General features: G+C 52.8%; 1 protein-coding gene across 1 annotated transcript; it reads left to right on the top strand.

Annotated features, from left to right (window-relative positions):
* Positions 1–3: 3 nt before the first annotated feature.
* Positions 4–24,315, top strand: CDHR4 (cadherin related family member 4; the record flags this gene model as incomplete). The annotated part of the gene is given in 13 exon segments (XM_070391439.1): positions 4–94; positions 387–457; positions 460–592; positions 666–805; positions 1,041–1,191; positions 1,272–1,333; positions 1,335–1,493; positions 1,729–1,867; positions 2,331–2,411; positions 2,490–2,578; positions 2,738–2,768; positions 3,257–3,511; positions 24,234–24,315. Coding segments are annotated over 12 exon segments (1,203 nt in total), but the record flags the coding sequence as incomplete, so codon positions are not given.

Here is a 24,315-nt window from a genome sequence, read left to right as displayed (position 1 = left end):
GTGAATGCCTCCCTAGACTGCGACTCGCCTGGGGCCTGCCCTCAGCTCATGGCCTCCCTCCTGGTGCTGGACGGTGGTCAGCCCCCGATGAGCAGTGAGTGACCCCCAGGGCTGGGCGGTCGGGACAGGCGTGTTCTGCTCCCTGGTCCTGTTCTCAGGATGGGGTCATCTCTCCTCCCTCAAAACTGTAGGGCTGTTTGTCTCCATTTTGTACGGGGGGGGGGGGGGGGGGGGGGAGGGGACGACACACACACATATCTCTCTTCTCTTAGCGCTCCCTCCCACCAGGCGCCTCTCTCTCCTTAGACCACCCCCCACCCCCCCACAGGGACAGGTCTCCCCCAGCCCTTCCCAGGCCGGCGCTCTGACTGCTTAATGGCCTCCAGCTGAGGTGCCAGTACTGGTGATGGTGACTCCCGTCAACGAGTTCTCCCCGACCTGTGTCCCCCCGAACATTCCGGGGTCCGCGAGGATGCAGGGCCCCGCACGCTGCTGGGCTCCGTGGTGGGCACGGACACGGACTACCCTCGCGGCGGCGTTGAGTACCACACCCCCGGCGGGCCTGCTACCTTTGCTGTGGACCGGCTCAGCGGTACCTCCTCGCGGGCTGGGGTGCAGGGCGGAGGCAGAGCGGGCTGCAGGCTGAGCACGGTCACCCCTTCCAGGCGAGGTTCGCCTCCTAGGGCCGCTGGACTATGAGCAGCAGAGGCTGCACAGGCTCGCCGTCCTGGTGACCGACCACAGCCAAGGCCCGGGCCCGGCTCAGCCCCGCTCCGGCTCCTGCACCGTGGCCATTGAGGTGGAGGTGAGCGAGCCCCGAGGCCTTGGGGGAGAACGAGAGGGTTCGGGTCTCCCTCTGGCACCCTGAGTTTTCACTCTGTGCCTCAGTTTCTTCCACTGGTTGGCTGTCGGGGGGAGGAGGGAATCATGGGGAAAGCTTTGTGGCCTGTTGCCTGATACCCAGGCTCTAGCTGTGGCGGGAGGAGGCTGAGGGCGGGCCGGGGGCTCTGGGGAGAGGTGACCTGGCCACCTGCCTGCAGGACGTGAATGACCACACCCCCGAGTGCGAGCCCCCGTTCCAGGAACTCACCATCCACCCTTCCCCGGGCAGCGGCATGGAGGTGACCAAGCTGTCATGTCGGGTGCCACAGGAGCCACAGCGCCAGGCCTTCTCCTACAGCCTCGTGGGAGGTGAGGCCCGGGGGCACCAGGATGTGGGAGAGGAGCAGGCAAGGCCAGCAATGGTCCCCTCCACCTGCCACTGCTTTCAGGGAATAGTCAGGGCCGATTCCGCCAGCAAGGAGCCGCCCTGCTGCATGACGACCGCCTGTTGGGGGCCCCCCCCGCCAGAGCAGCCCCAGACCTATGAGCTCTTGATCCGCGTGGCCGATGCAGGTCCCTCCACCCCCCACCTCAGCACCACAGCGACGGTCATTGTGCATCTGGTTCCCTGGAGGGCCAGCACCGTGGCCACCAGCACCAGCAGAGCCACAGTGAGGGGGGCCCCGGGCCCGTGCGGGTGGGAGAGAGGCTCTTGGTGGGTGAGGAGACCCAGTCTTCCGGGCAGAGCCTGGGGGAAGGCATTCCAGAGGGAACCGCTGGTGCACAGAGCAGGACCAGAGAGCAAACCTGGGGTGTGTCCGGGGGGGCGCGGCAAGCCTTGAGGGGCTCGAAGGCGGGGTGACCAGGGCTTCGGGCAGGACAGGGTGCAGCTGTGCCCCATTTCAGGTGCCTCCGGCGATGACGCCCCTGCTTGTGACCCGCACAGAGCCTTTCTGGCAGCCGGAGCCCTGGTTTGTGGTGCTGCTGACGGTGACCGGCGCCCTGCTCCTGGCCCTGGGCTGGCTCCTCTGCAGGCATCTCCGGGGGTAGGGTGCTCCCTGCCCCCCCGGCCCGTGAATGGACCCCACCTGTGAGAGGCGGCTGCAGCCGAGATGTGATAACAAAGCCCACGGGGATGAGCAGACAGGCTGCTAGTCAGGGAGCTGCCCTCCCTCCAGAGGTGGCAGTTAGAGGCACAGAGGCCAGGGAAGGAAGCTGTCGCCATCGCTGGTGGAGCCCAGGCTTGGCACGGGATGGGTGTGGCGGCCCAGGCCTGGCCTCCCGGTGTGTGTGCCTGGGGCACTGGCCCTATTCCTTACCCGGCCTCCACCGGAAACCTCGGCGTTTCTTGTGGGCACAGAGCTGAACCCAGGAGGTGGCGGGCAGCAATGTGGGCACGGCACACAGGCACAGGCTCTCCCCAACACGAAGGGAGCATGAATGGCGCTGGCGCCTGGAGCCAGCAGGTCTGCCGCCCGCACCGCTCGGCCCTTCCTCCTGGCCTTTTCGATGGGCCCAGGGGCTGCGGGCACCGAGCAAACCAGCCCAGGCTCTGCTGCTAAACAGGCCAGCCTGCTCCGCACACCAGGGTGCCTGCAAGTCCGTCACTTAACCTCGGGCTGAGGCCCAGAGCCTCATCCTGTGGCCCTGCTCTAACTTTCCTCCAGGATCCAGGGAACTGTGGGGGTCCTCTGAGGGGTTCATGGAGGCGCCAAGGATGGAGACACCCGAGGCACCCGGCAGCATCATGAGCCTGGTATGTCGACCCCCGTCCTGTGCAGGGGGGGCACCGAGGCTGCTGGGAGCTCCCCCTGCCAACCCTGCCCCTCTCGATAGAGGGCCACCCTGAGGCAGGCTGCAGGCGGGCTCTGACCCGTGGACAGGTCCCACTCATGCGCCCTTGTTTTTCCCACAGCAACATTTTGATGGCAGAGCCCAGGACTCCTGTGAGCCCCCCTCTTCCCAACCCATTCCCCACCCGGACCCACTTCCTCTCCTTTCCCCATCTCGGCATCTCCTCCTACCGCCAGGCACCCACCATCTACTCTTTCCCTGAACGGGGTCTGTTCTCATCCCCACTCACCTTTCAGCCAACGTTTATCAAACACCCGTGGGCCCGGGAAATAGTGGACTCAGAGCTGCTCTGGTTGCTGCCCGTGGGGGGCGGGGGAGGGGAGGTGGAGAGGCTCCCATGGTCACCCATGAATTGTGGCGGAGTAATCTGCCCTGGCTCAGGGGACCTGGTGTCCAGTGTTGGGGACTCAAGGATGCTTCCTGCGCATTTGAGCTCGACCTCAAAGAATTTTCTGAGAAAGGGGGTGGGGGGGGGGCAGGTTGAATCCAGCAGAAAGGGGCTTCCCGCCCAGGGTCCTGGGGGAGGGACGGTGCTGCTGGGCCAGCAGTGTCTCCTCTCTGACCGCCCCCCGCCCCTCAGGGACAGGCCGAGAGTTCCTGTTCAACACGCGCTCAGGAGCCTGGCGCTGGCTCTGAGGCCACGAAGCTGCCTCACTGCGTGGGAATTTCTTCACGTGACCCTGGGCTGTGTTTTCAAGTTGATTCAATAATAAACAAAATTACAAACAGCGAAGGCCCAGCCTTGTCACCCACCCGTGGGAGGAGCTCTGGGATCTGTGCTTCCTTGTTCTCCCCTGGAGACCGCCCGCCTCGTGGGAACACAGGGCGTAGGAAGGTGCGTTTGGGGAAGGCGATGTCCAGTGCGCTCATGGCCCCGATTAAGGCTCTGCCGAGCCACAGTCTGGTCCTGTGGGCGGGGCTGTTCCCTCCAGGAGAGGAGGACGCTCTGCTCTGGGGCAGCTTGCCTGCTGTGGGGGAGGCTTTCCCGGGAGGGAGCGCAGCTTCCGCACTGAGGCGGGTTGGTGTGGACTAGAGACGGTGCCATGGATGGCCGTGCAGGCGTCCCTCTTCTGAGCGGTGGTTCCCATTTCTTCCTGATGTTTCGCCTGGTTCCTTGGCCCTCAGCCCTCCCTGTGCTGAGCTGAGCTGCTGCACATGGCCAGGCCCGCGGGCAGGGCTGGCCCACTGCACGCCCAGTGGGGCCTAGGTCCCAGGACACTGCCAGCTCTCCGCAGGCGCTGCTGCCCCGGGAGGCTCCGGGCTGGGTATCCCCACGCTCTCAGCCTCCCCTCTGCCGAGTCTGTGGACGGCGTCCGCTCCGGGGCTGGAAGGCCTCCCTTCCTGAGCCAGCCCGGTGCCCCCGGGGGGGTTAGCAGCCAGGGCGCCCTGTGGGGAGCACAGGTCGAGGAGCTCCCGTTAAAGCGAGGGAGTTGGAGCTCGAGCGCCCGGGGGCAGACACGCGAGCCAGGCTGCTGTGGGCAGTGGTGGCAGGCGGGCTTCCCCGAGGGCTCATTAAATCTTCATCTCTAGAGCCAGACGGGCATCCTGGGCCACAGATGGCGCTGGCTGGGCCGGGCACTTGCTGTGGGCCTCGAAGCCGAGCCCAGGACTGCAGTCGGCCTCCGAGGCCTATCACGACCGGCACAGGATCTCAGGACGAGACACCCCGGGGCAGGAGGAGAGTGCCCGCGGGGTGCCAGGGGCTGTGCGGGGAACTGGACTCCAGACGGAGGGGCAACGTGGGCGCGGGGCAGGCGCTGCTCGGGACAGTACTGCCGGCTGCACCCCGGGACTCGGGGCCAAAGCGGGGAACACCGCTGGGAATGGGCGTTAAACCCGGCGCCTCCACGGGCAGAGGTGGCGTGACCTTGACTCCGCTTCCCCCTCTGCGCCTCAGTTTCCTCGCCAGTGCACGGGGGACAGCAACGCCTCCCTTCCCGGGGGCGTGGCCAAGAAAAGCAAACGGCGCCCAGCAGGCATGGCCCAGGCGCGCCGCGTGCGCGCAGGGAGACGCGGCCGGGTCCGCACCGGAGTCGCGGACGCAGAGACGCCAAGGGCGCCACGGCCTCGGAGTCACCCGCAAAAGCTCTGCCGCCAACCACCCCGGGAACCGCACGCATGCGCCCCCGGTGCCGTCACAGTCACGTGCCGGAGCGTTCGGCTCGGGCCTCGGGAGGCTGGCTCTGATTGACAGGCAGGTTGGCCTGTCAGCGGGAAGCACTCCCCGGGTGTCGGGCGAAGAGGTTGTTCATTGGGCACAGTCTCGGCCGGGGGCGGGTTCTTTGCCGCCCTGGTTACTATGACGCCCGGCCCCCGCCCCCTCGGCTGGCCGCCATCTTGTTGTTGATCCGTACCCAGTGGGCAGCGCCGGGAGCTGGACCGAGCGGCCGGTGCGGGGCCGCTGCTGCGGGGCTCAGCCGCCTGCGCTGCCTGCCAGGGGCGGGCAGAAACGTGGAGGCCCGGGGGGCCCAGCTCCCGTGGGGAGCCGTGGGCGCCCGCTGCCCGGGCCGGGCCGGTGAGTGACAGGACCCGGGCGGATGGACCGGCCTGACGGCCGCGGGGCGGGCAGCGGCGGGCGCGGGTCGGAGCGGGCGCGCGCAGGGCTGGGATGTCGGCACAGCATCTCCTGAGCGTCCCGCGGCCGCCCGTGGAGCCTCCCCGATGCTGGCGCCCGGCCCGGGGACCGCCTGGGGGTGGAGGTCCGAGAGCCCCGCGCTCGGGGCACGGCCGCTGGGGAGCGGGAAACCGGCGTCTCCGAGCGAAGCCCTGGGCGCCGCGGAGCCGCAGCGCGGGCCCATGCCCGGTGCCAGCCGGTGCCCTCCGGGGCGTGGGGCGGCTCCCGGGCGGGAGACCCCCTTCCTCTCGCTTCGATGTCGCTCCTGCGAGTGGGTTGCCGGCGGCCCGAGACTCAGACGCGCTCACGCCCCGCGCCAGGCAGGCCGGGGTCGGGGCCCTGCGGGTCGGGGCGGGCGAAGGCCCTGGGCCCCCGCCGCCGCCCGCGCCCCTCGGAGCTCAGCGGTGCTTCTCCCCGGAGGGCCTGGTTGGGAGCCCGCGATGCCGGCTGGTGTCGGGACCGGATGTCTTTGGGCCCCGACCGCCGCTTCGGGGAGTTGCGGCGCAGCCTCCCTCCTCGTGCCCCGGGAGAAGGTCCGGGGGTGCCCGGCTCGTTTTACCTGCGAAGGAGACAGATCGTGCGCGGGCGACGAGCCCAGGAAAACGTGGAGGCGTTGGAATCGGAAAACGGATGCACCTTTTATTTATTTTTTTTGTCGTTGCGCGTGGAATGGGGTCGCCAACTTAACTTTCAGCCACGAGATGCATCCTGCCAGTGGGAGCGGCCGGCGAGGGTGGGCGGCTGGGGCGCGGGAGCCTTCCGGTGCGGAGCACCCTTCCCGCCCCTCCCGGCGGGTCCCGGCCTCCCGCACCGGCGCCCGGATGTGGTCACGCAAAAAGCCGCGCGAGGCCGCCGCGAAGGCAGGCAGCGGCACTTGGAGCACCTGGGTCAGGGCCTGTCACCGTCAGATTTAATCCGGACGGAACCCTCTGCTGGTCTGAGAGCCGCTGGAGCAGATGCTGGGAGCCTCACTGGGGGGGGGGGGGGGGGGGGGGGGGGGGGGTGTCGAGTGGTCTTTTGTTTGTTTATTTCATTACCTTCCCTCCAGTCATTTTGTGAATCTTGAATGAGTTTTGACCTTGGTGAGACCAGTTCCTCGGGCTCTTTTTTTTTTTTACTATATATATATTTTATTGGTTTCAGAGAGGAAGGGAGAGGGGAGAGGGAGAAACATCAACGATGAGAGAGAATCTTTGGTCAGCTGCCTTGGGCAGTTCTTGGTAAGAAAGGAGGGAGACACTAAAATATCAGAAGCTTCTCAATCTTGTCCCAAGCTACCCCCCCCCCAGTAATGCTTCCTTTAGAAATGGAAGGCAGCCACCTGGTTAAATTATTGCTGTTTTCTGTTAAAATAACCCCAAGTTAGGCTTATGGCCTGTTTAGGGCCTTTCTGAGCTGTAGCAAGTGACAGACTCTCCCCTTAGTGAGTTTTCAACACTAACTTTTACATATAATTTTAGGGGTTCACGGGCTCATTAAAGTCCATCCATGGCATCCATGGTGTAACCCTATGTTAGAACTGCCGCCCCAAGGAAGTTACAGAATACCCAAGAACTTTTATTGCCTTCGTTTAATGCTTTCACAACCTCATGAGTATTTATGATGCTTGATTCGTTCAGTATGGTATTACCCAGAGGTAGCTAACGGCAGCACTGCTGTGCCGGGCTTTTCTAATTGCAGATAAGTAAGAATGTTGTTATAAAATAGCAGGCCCTCTGGCCACTTAAACTTCTTTGTCTTTATGTCATTCGCCTGGAAATGTCCGCACTTGTAACAGTGAGCAACAGACACGCTTCACAGACTGGAGACCCTCCACTGAAGTCAGAAACTGCTGCGGGTTTGTGGGATGCGATCTGATGTCCTGATGTGGCATTCAGGGTGCTGCTGGCCAGCTGGCCTCAGCCCACCTCTCCAGGGTTAGCTGGCCTGATCCCCGCTCGTCAAAGGCTTTACTAAACATCTCACACACTTAGTTATTTCTCTACACAGATCACCAGCTGAATCCAGTGAGTTTTGCGCCCTTAGGGGTCCCCTGTTCCTTCAGTTTCCTGTCTCATGTCTCTGGTACCCAGCTCAGGGCCTTCCTGCCTTTATGCAACGCTCCCCAGACATCCCATCCCCTGGGGATGCCCTGCTCCCTCTCCTGCAGCAGCAGCATCGCCCCCAGACAACAGCACCATGGTGTTTGCTCTTTTAAAAACAGTTTTGTTTCCTCTGATAAGTCTTAGCCTCTTACTACAGAGACGGTGTTTCTGTGACTGTGCACCTGTGTGTGGTAGATGAGGACCAAATACTTACAAGAACGTGCTCCATTTACCCAAGTGGGAAGCACCCTCTGTAATTCAACAGGATGGAGGGGAGGGGCAAGTAGAAGTGGGGGCTGGGGGCCATGGAGCTCCACGCCCTGCCCTGCTTGAAGTGGTGGCGCAGGTGACTGGCGGCCATAGGGGCCCGGCGACGACGCCTGAGACAGGAACTGAGTCTCGGAAGTGGCTGCGGCCACCCCCTTCCTAAGATGCCCGTTTGGACTCTTGGGAGACGTGTTGGGAGAGCAGGGCACTGGGTGCTGAGATCTGAGGCTCTTCTTGGTGGAACTTGGTCTCTGCCACCCTGGCCGCTGCGAACGTGTGGGCAGTGTTAGCCGCTCGCCCTTCCCAGTGCTGCCCGAGGCGCAGGAGCAGTGGTGGCGGCCAGGGAGGCTGGCAGTGCGCTCTCTGGCGCGGGGCGAGGGAGCTTGTCCCCGTGGATCTGCACTTCGCCCCAATTTTAAGTCAGATTCGCTTCTCTCCCCTTCTCCAGCAGGATGTGGGCAATGGCTTCCGAGTGAGAAAACCGAAACATCTGGGTTCCTTTGTGAAAGGTGCTCAGGACTCTCCTGAAGTGACATTTAGGAGGAGGCATTATCAATGCGATTTGATGGGGACACTGTTCCCTTTAGTGCTGGGTCCCTGTTAGGGACTCTGTTTGGTTGAGGGCTTGGAAACTGCTCCTAAACTCCTCCGTGAAGTGCAGGCGGGGAGCAGGCGAGGGCTGGCTCTTCTCGGGTCTAAAGTTACTAGAAAAGGCGAGCACCTTGAAGTCCATAAAAAAAATCGGGGCACATGATGGTTGAATGAACACTTACAGACAGCGAACTCTGTAACCAAAAAGTCAGATGACGACAAGTGTCGGCGAGGGGGTGAAGACATCAGATCAGAGCCTTTGGACACAGCTGGTGAGGATGTAAATGATGCAGCCACTTGGAAAATAACCTGGCAGTCCTTTAAATGGTTAAACATAGAGTTACTATACGACCCAGCAGTCCTACTCCTAAGATTCCCCAGGAGGGATGGGAAACCTGCATATGTGTGTTCACAGAAGCATTATCCATGATAGTCACAGGGAGAAACAGCTCACACATGTGTCAGCTGAACCTGGGAAAAGGAAATGTGTGTACATAACATGGAACATTACATAGCGGTAAAGAGGAAGAGTGCTGACACATGCTACAGCAGGCGTGAACCTGGAAAAATCATGCTTAAGTGAAAGACGCCAAGCACACAGGTCACATAATACGTGATTCTGTTCATGTGACATGTCCAGAACAGGCAGATGTCTAAGCGTAGGAAGTAGATGTGGTTGCTCAGGGCGTGGGGCGGAGGAGAGGAGGGGAATGTAGCTGACGGCTGTGGCATTGAGTCTGAGGGGATGAGTTTGCTCTAAAATTGTAGTGATGGTTGCACGTCTTTGCGAATATACGAAAGCCATTGTACACTTTAAATGGGGTGAATTACATCTCAAGACGGTTATAAAGACACATGACTTTTATATGAGTAATGTATATACACTAACTTAAAAATAGATACTATGTGAGCAACAAGAAATAAAAATAAAGGAGCAGCCATAACTTCACTGTTAGTTTTAGTATATCCAGGCTTTCTTTCCTGTCTTATGATTTTTACAACGAGATCATGTGTACAGCCTGTGGTGCACCTTTTTGCAGTCAGCGCTACATTGTAAACATCTGGTGGGTCTGTGATGCATCTGCCCCAGGGCCACCTGGCAGTGAGTGAGGGGAGCAGGGGACGGGCAGTGGGAGTGGCGGGCACTCGGTGAACTAACTAGCACAGGCCCTGTGTAAAGGTCACTCGCTCAGTTCCAACCAGTTGTGCTATCAGATCTTGTGACTTTTTTTTTTTTTAAGAAAAGCAGAAATCCAGATTTTTATGTGAAATTTCCCAAGTTTTAAAATTGGCAATGAATTAAAATTTGAGCCATTTCATATATATATATATATATATATATACACACATATATATATATATTTGTATTGATTTCAGAGAGGAAGGGAGAGGGGTAGAGAGAGAGAAGCATCGGTGATGAGAGAGAATCATTGATCGGCTGCCTCTTGCATGCACCCAACTGGGGACCTAACCCGCAACCTGGGCATGTGCCCTTGACCGGAATCAGACCTGGGACCCTTCAGTCCGAAGGCCAATGCTCTATTCCAGTGATGGCGAACCTTTTGAGCTCAGCGTGTCAGCATTTTGAAAAACCCTAACTTAACTCTGGTGCCATGTCACACATAGAAATTTTTTGATATTTGCAACCATAGTAAAACAAAGACATATTTTTGGTATTTATTTTATATATTTAAATACCATTTAACAAAGAAAAATCAACCAGAAAAATGAGTTCGTGTGTCACCTCTGACACGCGTGTCATAGGTTAGCCATCACTGCTCTATTCACTGAGCCACACCAGCTAGGGCAAAATTTGAGCCATTTCACTGGTCAAAGAAAACTGTCTACTGGAAATGGTAAAAGTTTTGAATTGCGGAATGTGCATGTTCCCAGCTGAGGTGGGACAAGGCGACACTTTCCTGTTTCAGCCCTAATACCGTAAACAAGGTCCTTCAGCGATGCATTAAGAGCCACGGTTTTCCATATTGTTGCACTTTTCGTTGGTGAATTTGCTGCCTGAAATGGCTCCCAAGCATGCGCTGGAGTGCGAGCTGACTGATCCTCCCAAGTGCAAGGTGTGCCTCGCGAAGGACACGCGCTGAGTGTGTGCAGGTGTCAGTTACAGGGCCGGTGGCTGAGGGCAGCGTTAACGAGCAGACCTGTAAGGACAGTGTCTTAAACAGAACTAGACTGAGGGGATGTCCTGTATATACAGTGAGGGGTCTGGGAGGTTATGTCTTGGTTGGATGACAAAAGTGTGGTCGGCGGCTCGCAGGAACGGAGCCCCGCATTTCCCGCAGGTGTGCGCAGGGATTGTGAACAGAACCCTCCAGGCCCCCGGAGGCGATCCAGGGCTGCTTTTCAAGGCTCCTCCTCCTGTTGTGCTTGCTCTTCCTGACCGCTCAGTCGGTTCTGCTTCTGGCTGTCCGGTTGCTGATGGGCGTTTGGGTGCGTCTGGTGTTTGGCTGTTAGGAATAAAGATGCAATAGGTGTTCTTGCACAAGTGTGTGTGCATATGTTTTCCTTTCTCTCCCAACCACAGCTCAGAGTGGAACTGCTCCGACTCCCAGTCTGGGTCGGGTCAGAGGGGGCCCTGGCTCAGGAGAGGCTGAAGGGCAGTCCTCCGGGCTCGGGCGGTTCTGTTCCTCCCTTGTGGCCCTCAGGTCCCCGCTGCATGTCCCATTCCGCCAGGTTTCAGGTCCCCCGTCCGAGCCGAGAACCTGTGGGCATTCCATTGAGGCTGGGAGTGCGGAGCCAGGAACTGTCGCAAGTAGACACAGCTTCTGGGTTGAGGGGTCTGTTTGCTGCAAAATCGACTTCCGTGCTTGTCGTGTGTCTGGAATTCCGTTGGCTGATGCAGGCCAGGAGGCTCTCGGCCATCACAGGGTTCACAGAACTCATCCTTCGTCTCGCGGTGAGCCTGGCCTTGGCGACGTGTGCCTTGGCACCGTCCAGGCCCAGGTACCACGATGGCGCTACCTCTTTAGACTGGTGGTCGTGCGGAACAGGTCACTTTTAACGCTTGGCTTCCTTGTCTGATGCTCTTGCGTGTGTGGTGTTGGAAAACTAGCACAGCGGGGTGCTGGCGGGGGTGCTGGGTTGTAGCTTTCGGGAGCAGAGGCAGTGCTTTTGGTGGTGACTGTTGGTCCCTAAGCCCCCTTCCCGGCGACAGTTGTTGCACACTCTGCCCGCTCAGAGCTCTGCCTGGCATATGGCCTCTGTTTCATCTTTGCCTCCTGGGCCCGTGTGCAGTGACCACTGGGTTCTTTGTAGAACTTAGTTATCAGAATTATCTTTTAAAACTTTCCAAATCTCTTAAATAATTAAATTGATTCTTATGAAGCTGTTAAAATGATATTTTTTGGATGGAAAGTAAGGTAGAGGTTTAAATGAATGAAAATTTCATGTGGAAATTTGTTGAAGTGAGAAAATTATTCTTTAAATACTGCTGCTTTAGAGGGCATTTTATTAAAATTGTAAGTGTCTGTATTTTATTTATAGTTTAAGTTTTTTGGGGGAAGAGACCAATACATAATATTCTTCTTACTCTATTGGGATCTTTATTTCCTGGTCTGCATGTTTTTCTCTTGAATATCTAAGTGGATGAGAGAAGGAATTTTTTTCCCCTTTATTTTATTTTTCCATCACCGTTTATCCCCTTATACCCTCTTCTGTCTTCACCCCCCTCCACCCCACAGCCACCATATTGTCTGTCCATGAGTTCTTTCTTTTTTCCTCCACCCCCTAATTGTTCCCCCCAGGAATTTTGTTTTAATAGCCTTATGAGACTAGTATAGTCCATTCATTTTACATTTGAGGAAACTGAAAACACACCATAATTAGAATGGATAAAGTTTAATTGAAAGAATTATTAACTAAAAGAGTGTATTGGAGTGATGAGAGATTGGCTGTAAGAAGTTGAGAGAATTCCAAGTAACAGGAACAGCATATACCAGGTGTACCGGTTAATTGGATTTTTTTCAATAGATGGAGTTACACATATGTTGATATATATGCGATTTGATATGTCTGCTATTTTGTTGTATTGGCAGCAAGCTTCAAAACTTCATATGTCAAATTTGCTGAAGGTGTTAACATCATAGATATTTTTATGTTTAAAAATGTTGAATTCCGTGCCAAAAAAGCATTTGCGGGAAGTTTTAATTCATTACTTTATTTTGAAGAAAAGTGCTGCTGAAAGTGATCGTATACTTCGGGAAGCTTATGGTGAACATGCTCCATCTCAAGATCCTTGTGAACACTGGTTTAAACGCTTTAAAAGGGATGATTTCGATGTGAAAGACAAAGAACATCCAGGTCAACCGAAAAAGTTTGAAGACCAACAATTCCAAGCATTATTGGATGAAGATGCGTGTCAAACTCAAAAATAACTTGCAGAAAGATGAAACGTTGCTCAGCAAACAATTTCCGATCGTTTACAGCAATGGGAACGATTTTAAAGGAAGGAAAGTGGGTGCCACATCAACTGAACGAAAGACAAATGGAAAACCGAAAAGTCATCAGTAAAATGTTGCTTCAACGGCACGAAAGAAAGTCTTTTTTGCATCGAATTGTGACTGGCGATGAAAAGTGGATTTATTTTGAGAATCCCAAACGCACGAAATCATGGTTTGATCCAGGTCAACCGTCAACATCGACTGCAAGGCCAAATCGCTTCGGAAAGAAGACAATGCTCTGTGTTTGGTGGGATCAGGAAGGTGTGGTGTGTCATGAGCTTCTCAAACCAGGTGAAACCATTAATACAGATCGCTACTGACAACAAATAATCAATTTGAACCACGCTTTGATCGTGAAACGACCAGAACATGCCAGAAGACACGGCAAAGTAATTTTGCTTGATGATGACCCACCATCACACACTTCAAACCAGCTAAAGACACATTAAAAGATCTTGCCTGGCCCTAACCTGTTTGGCTCAGTGGATAGAGCATGGGCCTGTGGACTGAAAGGTCCCAGGTTCGATTCCGGTCAAGGGCATGTACCTTGGTTGCGCGCACATCCCCAGTGGGGGGTGTGCAGGAGGCAGCTGATCGATGTTTCTCTCTCATTAATGTTTCTCTCTATTCCTCTCCCTTCCTCTCTGTAAAAAATCAATAAAATATATATATAAAAAAAAGATCTTGCCTGGAAAGCATGAACCCACCCGCCGTATTCACCAGACCTCGCGCCTTCAGATGACCACTTGTTCCGATCGATGGCACACGCACGTTCTGAGCAGCACTTCAAAATGTACGAAGAAGTGGAAAATTGGGTCTCAGAATGGTTTGCCTCAAAACAAGAAAAGTTCTATTGGGACGGTCTCCACAAATTACCTGAAAGATGGGGGAATGTGTAGCTAGCGATGGACATTACGTTGAATAAAGCACTTTTGATGTTTCTCTTGAAATTATTGTGTTTTCTTTGATGACAAAATCGGCATTATTAACTGGTAAATGGTCAATCCGCATTATTAACCAGTAAGTGGTCTGTCCGCATTATTAACTGGTTAATAGTCTGCATTAACTGGTTAATAGTCAGTCTGTATTATTAACCAGTAAAGGGTCAATCGCATTATTAACCAATTAATAGTCAATCCGCATTATTAACCGGTTAATGGTCAATCTGCATTATTAACGGTAAAGGGTCAGTCCTCATTATTAACTGGTAAAGGGTCAATCCGAATTATTAACCGGTACACCTAGTACTCTCCGGAACAGCCGCTGCCTCCAGGGCTGACACAGGTGCTCCAGGGAGAGTGCTGCCCGAGCTCAACGCATCGGTCGTGGAGGAGAGGCGCTGGCCTGCGTGGGGCTGGGGCGGAGTGTCGGGTGCCGCCCTGGCGGGCCCTCGCAGTTCCCCTTCCTCCTGTGGCCATCGCCTTCTAGGATGAGGGAGGCGAGCGCTATTGACGGTCTTTCTCCTCCCGTTAATATGATGAGTTACATTGGGTCCGTCTTCAGATACTTCATCAACCTTGCATTTCCATTTGTCATGTTGTATTATTTTTTCTATGTCATCGGATTTGTTTTGCTAAACATTTTTAAAGGATTTTTGTGTCTTCATGAAAGATACTGGTCTATAATGTTTTTCATTTCTCTCTTTTATGGCAAGTTTCCTTTTAGATTTTGTTATCAGCGCTACCTGAATTCATAAAACAAGTTAGAAAGTGTTTTTTCTCTCTCTGTTTTCTGAAAATGTACAATATTAGTGTTGTTTCTTTTTTAAATGTTTGGTAGAATTCACTAGTGAAACCACCTGTGTCTGGAGTGTTCTTGGGAAAGATTTTTGATAAATTTCTTAATAGATATAAGGCTATTCAGATTTTATATTTTACCTTACAGTTTTGGTAAGTTGTATTTTTTTGAGGACTTTTTCTATTTTGTCTAGGTGGTTGAACTTATTGATATTCAATTGTTCATGATATTACCTTATTTTGAATGCCTGTAGGAATTGTAGTGATACCCTCTTTTATCACTCATAGTGGTCGTTTGTGTGTCTGACTCCCAGACTCCTGAGAGCTCTGCATGTTCAGGCTTTTCAGTTCCTTTTAAAAAAAAAAAAAATATATATATATATATATATATATATATATATAAATAATTGATTTCAGAGAAGAAGGGAGAGGGAGGGAGGGAGAGAGAGAGAAACATCGATGATGAGAGAGAATCATTGATCAGCTGCCTCCTGCATGCCCCCCACTGGGGATTGAGCCTGTGCCCTGACCCGGAATCGAACCGTGACCTGTTTCATAGGTCGATGCTTAACCACTGAGTGTCTTTTCAGTTCTTTATGTCACAGGAGGGTCAGGAAAGGAAGCTGAGAGAACGAAGAGATTTGGAACTGCTTTTAAGGAACGATGCTTCTTTGAAGACATCAGTCACTAACTACACTTTCCTACACGGGGAAGTGTTGATGCTTTGTGTGGTTGGAAGTTAGTCCCGATCTCTCTGGAACGCCGGTTCTCTGTGAAGTAGGTGGAAGTGTTTGTCTGCCATTTAAAGGTGCTTAAATGTAATCCTGGTGTTTTAGGAGGGTAGAGCATAGCGATAAGCCAACCTGCTTGACGCAGTTAACTCTTGTGGTTTGTGAGGTGCTAAACAGGTCCTTTACCTCCGCTCCAGCTCAGCTCCCACACTCACTAGCTGCGTGTTGCTCATCTGCGTGAGACCTCGATCTACGCAATGCGTGCTCCGACCTGTCACTGTGTGTGTGTGGTGCTGCTGGAGGGGCAGCCTGGGGTCCCCTTGCCTGGCTCTCTGAACGTCTGACTGTGTGAAGAATCACGCTGTCTGGCCCTGGAGCGGGGAAGGCCTCGCAGGAGGACAGGAGCCGAGGAGCCCGAGAGCATGGGCCTCGCAGGGGAGAACCTGCGTGTGTGGAGCAGCAGGCGCTCCCGGAAGAGCAGAGCTTAGCGGAGCCGGTGTGGTGGGCACTCTATGTCCCGGCGACAGCTGGACGCATCGCAGCCCGCGTCCATGGCCGAGGAGTTGGTCTTTGCTTGTGTTTTCAGATCGTCTGCAGAGGAGATGGTGCCAAGACATGTGAGCGCGTGACTTCGCTGCCGGAGGAGGCTCTGGTTGCGGCCATACCTGGTTTGTAGGCGTTGCCTCCTGGTGCCCCTTTTAAAATAGTGCAGACTCAGTTATTTAAAGCCCCTTTGGAGTTCTAGCGGTTTTGTGCTATCATTGAGGCACATAGGAAAGACGGGAGCTATTTCTTGGTGCCATCATTCCTTATCGTGGAGAGTCCTCACGCTCTAAGCTGGGAGTCTTTCCCGGGAGGGGTTCTCAATAGGCCTCCGGGTCTCTGACAGGCTCAGTGCGGTGGCCAGAGGTTCAGCGTCACCTCTCCGGTGCAGGAGGGTCCTTTCTACATGGCGCCTCTCTAACAGCGACCCTGTGGGGAGCGCTGGTGCAGGTAGCAGATTTGTACCAGGGATGACCTTCAGTTCTAAACCCAGAGTTACAGCTACTAGACATTCGGGTGAGGGACAAGAATTGCTGTTCTTTTGTTTCTGTTCTGAAACGGAGCAGCCTCTATTTAAACAATGTTACCGAGGGACATGCCATAGGGCGGTACCATCAGTTTCCCAGCCACTTAGAGTGTGCTCACCCGCCTCAGCCTCCCCTCCGCCTCAGCCTCCCCTCCGGAGCTCAGCCTCCCCTACGCTGGGCCACACGGGGATGGAGGGGAGAAAGGGAACGGAGTGACCAGCCACAGCAGAAACCTGGGTTGGGAGAGCAGGCCTGGTCCCGTCCCTTCGCATCTTTCTTTCACTTGCGCCGAAGCTTCTCTTTCAGTTTGGGGTCTTCAGTGGGACGGGCAGTATGAGATATGGAGGCCAAGATGTTCCCCATTCTGTATTTTGGCATTTTAGACAGTCTCATTTTTTAAAAAGAATATATATATATGTATATCTCCTATACTGTATAATAAAAGGCTAATATGCAAATTGTCCCCCTCGGAAATTCAACTGGGAGTTTGACCGCCTGCTATGATGTGCGCTGACCACCAGGGGGAGGCGTGGAACAAAGGAAGGCCCTGGCTGGCAGCCACTAGGGACCCTACCTATGCATGAATTTTGTGCACTGGTCCTCTGTATATATATTTCAGAGAGGAAGGGAGAGGGAGAGATAGAAACATCCATGATGAGAAAGAATCATTGATCGGCTGCCTCCTGCACACTCCCCACTAGGGATCCAGCCTGCAACCCTGGCATGTGCCCTGACTGGGAATCGAACCATGACCTCCTGGTTCATAGGTCAATGCTCAACCATTGAGCCACACCAGCCGGGCTAAAATTTTTAAATTGATTTGGAGAGAGAGAGAGAAACATTGATGCGAGAGTGAAATATAGAACGGCTGCCTCTGGTATGCCCCCAGGATGCCCCCCTACTAGGGATTGAGCCAAAACCCAACATGTGCTCTGACTGGGAATTGAATCGGCAACCTTGGGGTGATGGGACATGCCCAACCAACTGAGCTGCTCCAGCCAGGGCCAGACAGTCTCGTTTTAAGTGTTCTGTGGTTTTCTGTTCCTCTCAGAACCATCTATCTTATCCTCCCACGTGTGTGCTTTCTGGGTTTGACCGTGTTCAGATTCACCTGTGAACAGGTGAGGCAGAGACTTCCCCGGCTCAGGTGTGGCTCCCAGGAGTGTCAGTCACAGCACAGAAGGTCCTGTGGCTCCTCGTTCAGAACCATCCCCTTCAGGCGAGAAGGAGGGACACCTTTGTTCCTCCTCTCTTCTGGTCGTCTCATTTTGATTCCCCTGGATCACTGGGGCCCGTGTTTAAAATTCTGCCTGCAATCCTCCCCGTCCCCCACTCATTCCAGCACAGTCGAGAAAGATATTTTCAAAAGGATGTTTGCTAAAATATGTGTGTGTGTATGGAAGCACAGGTTTCTAATTTTTATAAATCCAGTAAAAACAGGAAAGGGGTTCACTGGATTCTAGCTTTTCTCTTGCCCTAAATTATTTCTGTTCTGGCTGTTTCTTGATGGGCTGGCACATCTCGGCCTCCTGCCAACTTCCCATTCCTCCTCGCTCCTGTTTGCTCTCAGGAGGATGTCACTTGCCCCGTGGCCCTGGGAGAGGACCCAGGAGTCTAAACAATTCTTCATCTCTTCTCTGAGAACAAACAACAAAATGGATCCCTGTAAGCCTTTTCCTGTCTCCTCGTTTCAAACCCAGATTGCTCTCGGCCTAGGCACACACCTCTGGGTTCTAGGTGAGGGCCGTGCCAGGCCCTGGTAGATGGGAAGGGCAGGCTCAAGGAGGCAGCCTTCTTCCTTTGAAAACATCCGTGCATTTCCATCCTCAGAGGAGGAGTCTGTGAGCACCTGCTCCCAACAGGCGGTCCACGTGGGGAAGGATTGTCTGCGCCCTGAGCTGCCTGCCGGTCAGTGCCCACCGCCTTGTGGGGAAAAGCAAGAGTGGGCCAGGCGTCGGGAGGCGCAGGCTCTGGTTGACGAGCCTTAGAGCAGCGGTCGCCAACCTCTCGGACCTCCCGGGCCACCAGGGGTCCGCGGAGCACTGGTTGGCGACCGCTGCTGCAGAGAACACATAGCCTTCCTGTTGGTTTTCTCTGTGGTTTGTGCGCCCGTGAATTTAAGGGCACTCGCTGTCTTTCCTGTCAGAGTCTGTGTGAGCTAATTGTTTCTGAAATTCGCTTTCATAAAGCCCAGAACTGTAGAACCTGCTTTGGGTGCTGTTCTTTTCTATTAGAATGACGTATCGGCCCATTGTGTTCTTTTTGCTATTTTGACCTTGGATTATATCAGAGAGTAAAAAACAAACTAAAGATACATTATTGCCAGAATTTTGCCTAGCATTCCTGACTAACCAAGTTTAAATTTAATTTTTAAAAAACTAAAATATTTTGTATGATTTTGAAAGGGCATGATACTGTTGTTATGGATATGTTTAACTTCAGAAGAGGTAGTGGAAATCTTGGAGTTATAAACTATTTCTTACCAACATTTGAGGAAATTTTCAAGCATACCTGTGGAATGTGAAGGCACCAAGGATGCTTCCCTGTATAAAAAGATTGCATATCACACTCAAGTGGTTAATTTGAGGCTATAAAAATAGGTTGGCCACCGAATTTGGAATTCCAACCAGACTTCTTGGAGTTCGAGCCTGCTGGTCTGCGTGCTGAGTGTGCCTGCGCCTGTCCCTCTCAGGGACGTGGTGACCAGTTGTTGTCTTGCTGTGGGTACGCCTGCCTCGTGCTAAAACAGCCCTGACCTTGTTCGCTCCCATGTCTGATGGCAGGTGCTCGCCGCCAGGGCTTTTGTTCGTTGCCACTTTCTAGGCTCACTCTGTTGTTGAATTAAAGTGAACCAACTTACATTGTCTTTTCTAAATTTGGTTGGAATTCTTTGATGTGGTTCATCCTTTATTATTGAGATTATCTGTATGTTTGCCTGCTTCCCCCTTGTTCTCTTTTGTATTATTAATAAAACTGCTCGCATCCTCTTCCTAGGCCAGTGATGGCGAACCTATGACACGCGCGTCAGAGGTGACACGGGAACTCATTTTTTTGGTTGATTTTTCTTTGTTAAATGGCATTTAAATATACAAAATAAATATCAAAAAATATAAGTCTTTGTTTTACTATGGTTGCAAATATCAAAAAATTTCTATATGTGAAACAACACCAGAGTTAAGTTAGGGTTTTTCAAAACGCTGACACGCCGAGCTCAAAAGGTTCACCGTCACTGTCCTAGGCTTTTCCCTTCCATATTTTGTTTAGTTGCTATTGTTGGTATTCTTATCCAGGCACATTTAAAACTGTTTCTTTCATCTAACATCTTTTTGAGTCCAAATGCAGAATTTTGCCTTTTCTTTGTGTGTGGATTTGGAATTCTGTCCTGGGGCCAACATGCCTTGTCCTCTGGAAAGCCACCTCTTTGTTCTGGTCTCGGCCCTAGATTAGCCTGTAAACATTTTTTATCTACAGCCCTAATAGGAAAAAGGAAAGAAAGAACTTGTCCTTCACAAACATTTTTTCACGTTACATACTTCCCACCCTCCCGCACACATCTGTAACAAACACCACGTTCATGCAGTCATTTACCAGCTGTTTTTATTGTGTGGACGCCATGTGCCAGACACTCCTCCAGGCAGTTAGGAGAATACATAGCAGTGACCTAAACAGACAGTCTTTCCTTCATGAGTTTACATCATAATAAACATAAACACAGACATTATCGATAAATAAAATATATATTATGTCAGAAGAGGGTAAGTACCACGAAAAAGCAGAAAAAGTAGAGCAGGTTAAGGGGAGTCCACGTGGGTTTGCAGTTTAAATTTAAAGAGAAAGACATTTGAGCTGATCCTCTTTCTCAATACTCTTGAAGGAAGCGAATGAGTTAGCCACGTGGGTATCTGGGGGAAGAATGGTCCAGGCAGAAGGCGAGGCAGGTGCAAAGGCCATCGAGTGCAAAGTATGCCGCGTGCCAGCCGGTGTGACCGAGTGCGGTGATGAGCAGTGGGAGCGGAGGACGCGGTGGGAGGACCGCGGGTCTTGTGGGATCGCGTAGGCTCTGGTAAGGGACTTGGGCTGGGACTTGGGCTGAAACGGGCTGAGACTGCAGGGTTTTGAACCGGGAAGTCACATGCTCTGACTCAGTCCCGGTCCTCGCGCTGCTGTGTTGTATCTCTTATTGGTTGTGCGTGGAGGGTGTGAGTCGCGTCGGGGGGAAGTATGGAACCAAGCTAGGCTTTCCTTTGCCAAAACAGACACTTTGGACAAGATTAAGCGGGGTTTTGACGAAATCATGTTGGGGTTGAAATGCCTTGACCCAGTAGATGATTCATAGGCCCTAAATGTAAGACGTGGATTTAGTCCTTTTTGCCACAGTGAGATTCCTGTTACGCTCGTAATGTGCTTTTATTCATTGGGGCCTTCTGCAGTTATTTAATTCAGTCCAACAAACCTTTTTAGCGCTTCCTCTGTGCCAGGAACGACCTTGGGTCCTGGAGGGAGGTGAGAGGGGATGGTTTGGTGGTGGTGACAGACGAGTAAATAGACGGCAGTGCAGTGCTGTTGTGAGGGTTGGCACAGGCTGCCTGAGGAGCCACACGGGGTGTCCAGGACCCCTGTAGGGGACAGTGGAGCCTGGGGAAGCCCTGGGCACAGGGAGCCCGATCCTGGAGGAGATCTGGGAAGTAGAGGCCAAGCAAAGAGGCGCTGCCTCAAAGCCCTGCGGATCCACCTGGCGGAGTGGAGGGGAGTGAGGGCGGACAGCAGTGGGATGGGCGTAGCTTCCTGGCGGCTCGGGGTTAAGGCAGCTGCACCAGCGTTCTTGTGCCGCCCATTTCTCCTGTCGGTATGAGGTTCAGGAAAAACCATATTCTTGCTCTACACATACTTTATTTTTCAGTCTTGAACTTGCAGGTGTAGTCTTGCCAGTACCTTCCTAGCTTTAAAAATATATTCAGGCCCTAGCTGGTTTGGCTCAGTGGATAGAGCGTCAGCCTGCGGACTGAAGGGTCCCAGGTTCGATTCTGGTCAAGGGCACATGCCCGGGTTGCAGGCTCGATCCCCAGTGGGGGGCGTGCAGGGGGCAGCCACTCAATGATTCTCTCTCATCATTGGTGTTCCTACCTCTCTCCCCCTCACCCTTCCTCTCTGAAATCAATAAAAAAAATACATTTTTTTAAAATTAAATCTTTATTGTTCAGATTACATTTGTTCCTCTTCCCCCCCCCATAACTCCCCTCCTCCCAGTTCCCACCCCACCCTCCACCCTCACTCCCCACCCACTGTCCTCATCCATAGGTGCACGATTTTTGTCCAGTCTCTTCCCGCATCTCCCATTCCCCTTTCCCCCTCAAGAATAGTCAGTCCACTCCCTTTCTATGTCCCTGATTCATTATAATCACCAGTTCATTCTGTACATCAGATTATTTATTCACTTGATTCTTAGATTCACTTGTTGATAGATGCATGTTTGTTGTTCATAATTTGTATCTTTACCTTTTCTTCTTCCTCTTCTTAAAGGATACCTTTCAGCATTTCGTCTAATACTGGTTTAGTGGTGATGAACTCCTTTAGCTTTTCCTTATCTGTGAAGCTCTTTATCTGACCTTCAATTCTACATGATAGCTTTGCTGGATAAAGTAATCTTGGTTGTAGGTTCTTGGTATTCAGTACTTTGAATATTTCTTGCCATTCCCTTCTGGCCTGCAAAGTTTCTGTTGAGAAATCAGCTGACAGTCGTAAGGGTATTCCCTTGTAGGTAATTGAGTCTCTTTCTCTTGCTGCTTTTAAGATTCTCTCTTTGTCTTTTGCTCTTGGCAATTTAATTATGATGTGTCTTGGTGTGGTCCTCTTTGGATTCCTTTTGTTTGGGGTTCTCTGCGCTTCTTGGACCTGTAAGTCCATTTCTTTCACCAGGTGGGGGAAGTTTTCTGCCATTATTTCTTCAAATAGGTTTTCGATATCTTGCTGTCTCTCATCTTCTGGCACCCCTATAATTCTGATGTTTGTACGCTTGAAGCTGTCCCAGAGGCTCCTTACACTATCTTCGTATTTTCGGATTCTTTTTTCATTTTGCTTTTCCGGTTGGGTGTTTTTTGCTTCTTCACATTTCAAATCTTTTTTTTTTTTAATTTTAATTTTAATTAATTTATTTTTTAATTGATTTTTTACAGAGAGGAAGGGAGAGAGATAGAGAGTTAGAAACATCAATGAGAGAAAAACATCGATCAGCTGCCTCCTGCACATCCCCCACTAGGGATGTGCCCGCAACCAAGGTACATGCCCTTGACCGGAATCGAACCTGGGACCTTTCAGTCCGCAGGCCGACGCTCTATCCACTGAGCCAAACCAGTTTCGGCTCATTTCAAATCTTTGACTTGATTCTTGCGCTCCTCTGGTCTGCTGTTGGGTGTCTGTATAATATTCTTTATTTCAGTCAGTGTATGCTTAATTTCTAGTTGGTTCTTTATCACAGCATTGAGGGTCTCATTAGATTTCGTGAGGCTCTCATCAAGTTTATTGGCAGCTTCTAGCACATTATTGAAAGCCCTCAAAATTGCGTTTTTTTAGTTCTATATCCTCCATTTCTGTCATGTTTTTTTGTCTCCGCATTTTTTATGCTTTCTTGGTGCACCCCCTTGTGGTCTTTGTGCGCAGTCTTGTTCTAGTTAAGCCTTGATTGTTGTAGTTAATACTAGAGGGATTTGACCACCAGGCCAACTGGCTGTGAGAATCAGCTGTGTCTGCTGCAGTGGGAAAACTTCTGTCCTCTGGAGAGGTGCTAATCTAGCCTTTGCCTGAGGCTATCCGGCAAATGGCTCTGCGCAGGGCTTGGGCGGGGCGGGATCAACAGGACGGGCGGAGGGAGCAGTTATGGCTGCTCTCAGTCCCGTTCCCAGAGGCTCTGCTTCTCAGAACCCCAGCAACCGCTGCAAACCTTGGAGAGAAAGCTGCCCTCACGTTCCAACTGATGCCAGACAATCCCGCTTCTCCCGTTTGAGTCTGAGTCCCTAGAGATTTGCCCGGATCTGGAGCTCAGAGTCTGAGACTCCCTCCTGATTGAAAACGACAACCGTGCCCTCAGCCACCAGCCGGCTCCACGCACACCTCGGTACCTTTGTATTTTCCACACTGCGCCGCCTCTGAGCCTCGGTTTGCTGTTCTCTTTCCTTCTAGTTGAAGAGTCTCTCCTCAGCCAGCCTTCCTGTGGTTCTGGGTGATGTCCGTTCCGTCTTTTAGTTGTATTTTTGAAGTGGTTGTTTGCGGCAGCAATCTCCGGTGTTTACCTATTTACCTATGCCGCCATCTTGGTCTCTCCAATAAAAAAAAAATATTTTTAAAAAAGAAGATATTCAGTAGTAAGGAAGGTGCCCACTACTTTAACTTCCTTGAGAGAAAATTGCCATTACAAGGAGGGTCTTTGAAGACAAAGAGCTTTTCCTTGTCCCACTGGTTGGTATAAGGCGGCGGGAAGGAAGGCCCGGAGGTGCTGGACGTGGTAAAACCTGAAGCCTGAGTTCCTTTGGGAAAAGTAAGACGTTTTTTTTGATCCTACAGCTCACCCAGGAGTGCTTCCCCGCCGGGCGTGGCACCTCCCGCAGACAAGTCAGGACCCGGTGTGACCTGACTTCTGGGCAGAAAGCCTTGCTCTGAGTCGGGGTTTTGTCCTGAGCTCTTCTGTGAAGAGCAGGGACAGTGCTTTCCTGAGGGCGGTAACATACTTGGCAGCTCTGAAACCACATCCTTTCGAGAGCTTAGAGGGGCCTGAGAACTGGCAAAGGGAGGGAATGTGGGCTTTTGTGCATAAAAAGGGAGCTGGAGGCCAGCATGCACCTCGCCTGCAGTCCCCGGCTGCCGTTCCCGCACGCGTCCCCACAGCAGGCCCGGCTCCGGCTCCCGACGCCCCAGCAGACACTGAGCCGGGACTAACTGGTCGGGTGCTTGACTCTGACTCTCTCTCTCTCTCTCTCTCTCTCTCTCTCTCTGCCCCTCTCCCTTTCTGCGCAGACTCAGACCTGCGTTCCGCGTGCAGGCCCTCCACCCCGCGCTCCTCCGGTGGCCCATGAGCCGCGTCCTCTGCCCCCAGTGC

Source organism: Myotis yumanensis, unplaced genomic scaffold, assembly GCF_028538775.1.
Source record: "Myotis yumanensis isolate MYYU_CA2020_CCGP unplaced genomic scaffold, mMyoYum1.0.hap1 SCAF_14, whole genome shotgun sequence".
In the NCBI taxonomy this organism is placed as follows: Eukaryota; Metazoa; Chordata; class Mammalia; order Chiroptera; family Vespertilionidae; genus Myotis; species Myotis yumanensis.
The sequence above is the reverse complement of the archived record's forward strand: the minus strand, read 5'-3'. Positions and strand labels throughout refer to the sequence as shown.